The sequence below is a fragment of the Chrysochloris asiatica genome, unplaced genomic scaffold (genome assembly GCF_000296735.1).
Source record: "Chrysochloris asiatica unplaced genomic scaffold, ChrAsi1.0 scaffold00014, whole genome shotgun sequence".
Lineage (NCBI taxonomy): Eukaryota > Metazoa > Chordata > Mammalia > Afrosoricida > Chrysochloridae > Chrysochloris > Chrysochloris asiatica.
Window position 1 is genome coordinate 9,141,410 of NW_006408532.1, and position 7,261 is coordinate 9,148,670.

Here is a 7,261-nt window from a genome sequence, read left to right on the forward strand (position 1 = left end):
ATGGCACCTGACAACAACAACATCAAAATAAAACAGGAAAATCAGAAAGATTTAGTAAACATTAACGCAACAGAAAGGAAAATGAAAGGAAAACCCACAAGGAAAATGAACTCAACACAGAAAATTATGTGGAACAAAGAAACCAGCAGCACCGAAAATAATAATAATAACAGCAATCAATTCATATCTATTGATAATTACAATGAATGTAAATGGATTAAATGCATCAGTCAAGAGACACAGAGTGGCAGAATAGATAAGAAAACAGGATTCTTTAATATGTTGTCTGCAAGAGAAACATCAAAAAAATAGAGACAGTCTAAATACCCATCAACAAAAGAATGATTATACAAATTTTGTTATATACACACAATGGAATACTACTCAAGGTTGAATAAAGATGAATCTGGGAAGCACCTCACAACATGGATAAACTTGGAGGACCATTATGTTGAGTAAAATTAGTCACAAAAGGACAAATATTGTGTGAGACTAATGTTAAGAAAAGGTTTTCTTATAAAAGAAACAACCTTTGAAGGTTACTAGGTGGGCGTGGGAAGGCAAAATTATTCACAGGCTGAAGGGTCAACACATGCTAACATGGGTGATTGGTAGGCAATATACAACAAGAGGGAGGTTGGCACAGGAAAGATGAAGGTAGCAGGAGACAGAAATGGAAGTGTTAAAGTGAATAGAGATAAATGCTGTTAACTGATGGTACATGGAGGGGATTGCAGTCATTATAATGAAACCAAGTATATGATTCGTTGAATGTAAAATTGATGATGTGCTCTGAAAACCTTCCCTCAATTCACAATAAAATGTTTTATAAAAAAGATTACAAGATTTATAATGTCAATCAATATTGTTTTTAAATGCCCAGAAGGAACACAGACATGAACAGGTAGTTCACAATGAAGGAAACACAAATGCCCAAGAAACTTTTTTTTAAAAAGAAGTTCAACTTCACTAGTGGTCAGTGACATTGCTAGTGACAACCAGATGACACCATTTTTTAGATGGACAAAAGTGGAAAGTGATCAGATTCAGAGCTGGTAGTGAGGAGAGAAATGGGCCCTTTACACTGTGGTGGGGTTGGGAATTGCTACAACCTTCTTGGAAGCCAAAAGAGCCCTGTTGTGGGTTAGGCATGGGACTGCTAACTGCAAAGTCAGTGATTTGAATCCTCAGCTGCTCTGAAGGAGATAGATGAACCAGTTGGCTTCCTTAAAATGCACAGCCTTGGAAACACTCTGGAGCGCTCTACTGTGTCTTATCACGTCGTTGAGTCAGAATTGACTCAGTCGCCTTGAGTTGGTTTTTTGGTTTTGGTGTAGGAGACAATTCCACTTCTGGGAATTTATCCGGTAGAAATGTCAGTACCAGTTATAAAGGTCCAACTACAGTAGGTCTTATTGAAAATTATATATAAAAGGAGTCTTGGTGTGGTGCTGTAGAATAAGCACTCGACTGCAGGGTCAGTTTGAACTGCAAGGTCTGCAGTTTAAACTCACTAGCCGCTCCTCAGAAACCCTATACAGAGTTGATATGGGTTGGAATTGACTCGATGGCACTTAACAACAACATGTATAAAAGGAAGCAAAAAATGGTGGCAGCCTGAATATTTACCAAGAAGAAAATGGGTGAATTAATTGTGGTATGTCCATACTGTGGGACATTGTGCAGTCACAGAAAAGAACAGTCTTTGTACAGATATAGAAGGATGCCCATAATAAGTCAAAAATCATGTTATAAAGAAATATGCTAGCTTTATTAAGAAGCACCCCCCCAAATCTATGCACATGTATTTGTATAAGAAAATAACAGAAGGATAGACCCCAAATTATTAATAGCATATATACATTGTTTGGCGTCCTGGTGTGGCACTATGGGTTAATGCACTAGACTGCAAAGTTGGTCTGAACCACAAGGTTGGCAGTTCAAGCTCACCTGCCGCTCCTAGGAAACCCTATACAGGGTCACTATGGGGGAAACTGACTCAACGACACTTAACAACAACATACATTGTTTGAATTGCTACAGGAAGTTTGTTGTTATTGTTAAGTGCTGTCCAGTTGGTTTTGACTCATAGCAATCCTGTATTAGGGTTTCCAAGGAGTGGTTGGTGGGCTTGAACCACCGACCTTGTACTTAGCAGTCTAATGCTTATCCTACAGTGCCACACTATGCACTACTTTTATAATTCATGTGACTGAAATTGAAAAAAAAATGTGAGAAGTTAGGATGAATCATGAAATCAGAAAATCCTGAAAGATGACAAATTTGGAAAGATCAGGGGCTAAGCAAGTCAACTGACCTCTTACCACCCCTCCCACATCAGGACCTTTAATCACAGATCTCAGCTTGTGGGATAGATAAACTGTTGCACCTCAACCCTAATGAGGACTCTGTTTAGGCTCTCTGCAAATTCAACTCAAATGTGGGCTTACTGAGAATGAAAAGTTCCCGAGAAGTCCTGGGAGCTGACCTGGCCACCATCATGGGATTGCTTTGACCTTCTGGGCTCCCCACTCTGAGCCTCAGTGTTTCATCTGTATAAAGGGACATGGCTGGGTCCTATTGTGTTGGGGCTTCCATGAGCAGTGTGTAAGGAATTTAGCTGGATGTTTGGCTTGGTGTAATGCATTCTCAGGCGTCAGCTCTCCTTCTGATTAAGCTTGATTTTGTAACTCTTATCAGAAATAAATCACTTAGACTGTTGGTCTTGTAAGATCTCAGGTAGGAATTGCTGCTCTAGATTTGCACAGCCAGTATTATTTAACTTTCATTAAGACAGTATTATTCAGGCAGTGTAAATTTCTGTTTTTAATGGGCCCTGAAATGCAGTGACTTAAACAAGAAAGAAGTATAGTAGTGGTGGTGGTTATGTGCTGTGGAGTCAATTCTTACTCATAACAACCCTGTATAGGGTGTCTGAGGTTGTAAATCTTTATGAGAGTGGGAAGTCTCATCTTTCTCCCACGGAGCAGCTGGTAGATTTGTACTGCTCACCTTATGGTTAGCACCTCAGCTCAGAATCCACTACACTACCAGAGTGCCTTAAGATAGAAGTATAGTAAAAAAAAAAAATCCACAGAATAATCCAGAATGGCTGTACCATTCTCAACAGTTGGTTTTCACATTTGGATCCAAGGTGGCTGCTTCAGCTTTCACTGTCCCGTCTGCATTCCAGCTAATGGAAAAGAGGGAAAGAGCACAAGGGTAGTTCACAGCTGAGAAGTAGCATACATTACTTCTATTCATGTAGCTAGAGCTGAGCCACATGATCACAGTGAGCCACCAGGGAAGCTGGGAAATGTAGTCTATAGTTGGGTGGTAATTACTCAACTAGAATTCATTCATTTTATTAAAGCAAGAAAGGAAGAAAGATGCTGGTGGGCAAGGAGCAGATTCTGTTATCCAGACTACCAGAAGACTAGGTGATTTCTTAGGTCAACAGATATATCGATTTCCTAATTTATACCAGGACTCTGTATATGTTGGGTGAACAAAACATACCACCCCTGCCTCATGGAGCCCAGAGTCTAAATGGGGAGAAAGGCTTAAATAAGTGTAATGCAGGAAGAGTATAGGGTGTGATGAGAGTATATTAAGGGATTTGTTTATTTAAGTTTTTAATAATAGTATTAGAAAATGTTTTCACAGTACATGGTAAAAAATAATTCAATCACGTGTAAAGTCTTTCTTCTACTCCTGGCCCGTGGGGCAGCTCATTGATATTGACAGACTGACTGGTGAAGGCCTATCAGAGGCACCTTTAGCATTGATCAGGTGGAGCAGTTGTGGGGGTTCAGAGAGAGCTTTTTATACAACTCACGTAGTGCTCTTTTTCATCTGCATCCACGTAGGGAACCTGCCAGTCCTGTGGTGTTGCTGGACCAAACTTGTGGGCCTGTCTCCAGGTAAGAAAGATATCCTTGCAGCTGTTAGGATACTCCACAACTCTAGGCTGGACACATCTGCCTCTGGTCGTCACGAATGGAAACCTTGGGCATGAGCAGGCATAGGACATTGCAGGTGCAGTCCTCAAGTTAAGGCCAAGAGACCTCCAGAGTCATCAAGTCCGCTGGGTGTGTCTCCCTGGCAGCCATTAAAAACTACAAGAGAATAAAGCCGGTTAGAGATTAACGGAATGGTCCCATCTTTGTAAACAAAATGCTCTAGTTCCATGTGTATATGAAAGTTGATATAAGACTTCCTGGGTTTGAACCCTGGCACACTCTCTTACTAGAATATGTCTCTCTTAGGCTTTTATTTTCCTGTCTGTAAAATAAGGCCCTACCACTACTGATGGAGTTCAGTGTGGCACTGTAGGATAAGCACTGAGCTGCTAACCACAAGGTCAGTGGTTCAAACCCATCAGATGCTCCTCAGAAACCCTATAACAGGGTCACAGTGACTCAGGACTGACTCGATGGCACTTAATAACAACAACTCTAATGATGGTCCCTGCCTTTTGGGTTTGACAAGATGATGCCGGTGATGTGCTTAGCATGGTGGTACTTGGCTCATAGAAAGTAACCAATAAAACTTGGTCATTATTATTGTTGGTTGTTATCAGGTGCCATTGAGTCAGTACTAACTCATAACAACCTTATGCACAACAAAACAAAACACTACTCGGTCCAACACCAACCTCACAATCATTGCTCCACTTTACCAAGCATAATGTCCTTCTCCAGGGATTGGTCCCTTCTAAAAATAATGTTTGAAGTGTGAGAGGCCAAGTGTGGCCATCCTGGCTTCTAAGAAGCAATCTGGGACTTCCGGTTTGGGGGCAGAGCAGAGTCAGGTAGGACAGGCTCCGTGGGGGAGGGGCTGAAAACCCAGAGACACTACTCTCATGGAACAGCACCAGAGCTCTAGATCTAGCATAAGTGTCAGGGCATTAGTTTCCCACAACCGCCAGTGGAAAAATCACTGTATAAAGGAAAATATTGCGATTAGAAATCAGTCAAGACACAGGACTCCCTCTGGGGCCATCCTGCCCGGGCAAAGGTCAGAGGGCGGGGCTATAGCCAGACCAGCACGGGGAACCAGTGCTAAAAGCTGCACAATGACATTTGCAAAAGGAGGAATGAGGGGAATCCTACACATTTTTTTCCTCCTCTTCCTTGTCATGCCTTCTTTGCTCAGCTCAGACACCTTCAGGTGGGTGGGTGTGCACCCCTAAAAAAGTCCAGCGATGAGACCATAGCTTCCCCACAGCACAGAGAGAAAGAGCCCCATCGATCCAAGGGCAAATTCTTTGGCTGCTGCTTTTGACTTCTGCTCATGGGTCTCAGCCCTAAAGTTAACTTGTGTGGGACCCTTTACTCCTGCCTATCCATCCAGCAAGAAAAAAAGCAGGTTTGGAGTGACAGACAACCATATGAACAATCTGTAAAACCCCAACATAAAAAGATGCAACTATTTTAAGAATTATGCTGTGCACACGGAGATACCTAACTGACCTTCAGAGACAAAACTAGTAAACAGTCTTTCTCCCAGTAACTTCTCATTATCTATCTGCGCACCTCTATGGTGGTGACTAGAGGAGGGACCTGAGTGAGTGGACACCCCCACCCACTACTGGAGGCTTCTATGGTGCACACACACTGCCTGTGTAGCAAGGCGACTGACCAGTTGGCCACAGTTTTTGCTTCACAGTGGTGGTTTTTATCTCTGTTTTTATATTCCTTCTGCTTTTGGGCCTTTTGATCACACATTTTTCCTGGAGGTGGGAGCTTTTTCTCCCTATGTTACCCAAGAAGCATTACATGCGAAAAAGAAAGCCTATCTCCTGATCATATCCACCAGGAGACACCCAGTAAGCTTAATAACACAGCAACAAACATCCATTTAAGCATTAAAAACCCACACAACTACCAGACATGATGAACAAAAAACAACAATAGATATCAAAACATGTCCAAAACCAGAAAAGAGTAGCTGAGACAAATGAGCTGGAGACAAAGTCTTTCTAGAAAAGGAAGAACAGGTTTTGGATTTGCCTGAGAAAGAATTCAGAAGAATGATATGGAAAGAAATTCAAATACTCCAAAAAAGGGGTGGAGGAAAATAAGGAAGAAGTCAGGAAAGTACTACAAGAGCAATCAAACAAGATCGATACAGCATAGGAATTCAAAACCTGCAAAAAGAGGTCCAGATGATTAATAATAAAATATCAGAAATGGACAATACACTGAAAGGGGAAAGGAGCAGAATTGAAGAGATGGAAGCCAGAACCAGCAAGCTGGAAGACAAATCTCAATACTGCTAAGATAGAAGAGCAAGCAGAAAAAAGGATACAAAAATCTGAAGAGTTTAAGATTCGTGCTGGATAACATGAAGAACAACTTAAGAATTATTGGCATTCTGGAACAGGAAGAATCAGAGAAGTCGACAGAGAAGGTAGTGGAAGAGTTTCTGGAAGAAAATGTCCCTAATATCTTGTAAAACGAGAAGATAAACATTCAAGAAGCCAAACGTACTCCAGGAAGGATAGACCCCAAAAGAAAATCACCAAGACATATAATAATCAAGCTCTCCAAAATCAAAAGACAAGGATAGAATCCTAAAAGCAGCCAGGGAAAAGAGAAATGTTACTTACAAAGGCAAGCAAATCAGATTAGGGTCTGACTATTCAGTTGAAAAGGAGTTCTGGTAGCATAGTGGTTATGAATCAGATGAAAGAGCACCAAGATATATGAAGCAAACCTTACTAGAATTGAAGAAATAAATAGATAAATCTACAATTATAGTGGGAGATTTTAATATGCCACTTTCTAAAAGGGACAGAACAACCAGAAAGAAACTCAACAAAGTTACAGAGGAACTAAACAGCACAATGAACCAACTTGACCTCATAGATGTGTACAGAGCATTCAACCCAACAACAGCACAATATACATTCTTCTCCAGTGCACATGGAACATTCTCCAGAATTGGCCATGTGTTAGGTCACAAAGCAAGCCTCCATAAATTTACAAATATCAAAATACTACAAAGCATCTCCTCAGACCACAATGCTATGAAACTAGAAACAACAATAAGAAGACCAAGGAAATAAAGCTGAATACATGGAAACTGAATAACACCCTGCTGAAAAGTGACTGGGTAAAAGAAGAAATTAAACATGAATTCATAAAGTTCCTAGAAACAAATGAGAATGAAAACACAACATACCAAAATCTTTGGAACACAGCGAAAGCAGTGCTGAGAGGACAATTTATTGCAATAAATGCACACATCCAAAAAG

At 40.9% G+C, this 7,261-nt stretch overlaps 1 protein-coding gene across 1 annotated transcript in view; it reads left to right on the forward strand.

Moving 5' to 3' along the window:
* The window catches only part of USP20 (ubiquitin specific peptidase 20), a 61,438-nt gene that overhangs the window by 22,622 nt on the left and 31,555 nt on the right, over window positions 1-7,261 (forward strand). The window contains exon 2 of the mRNA XM_006834868.1: window positions 3,870-3,923. Coding sequence (XP_006834931.1) covers window positions 3,870-3,923 — 54 coding nt within the window. The remainder of the gene's footprint in view (window positions 1-3,869; window positions 3,924-7,261) is intronic.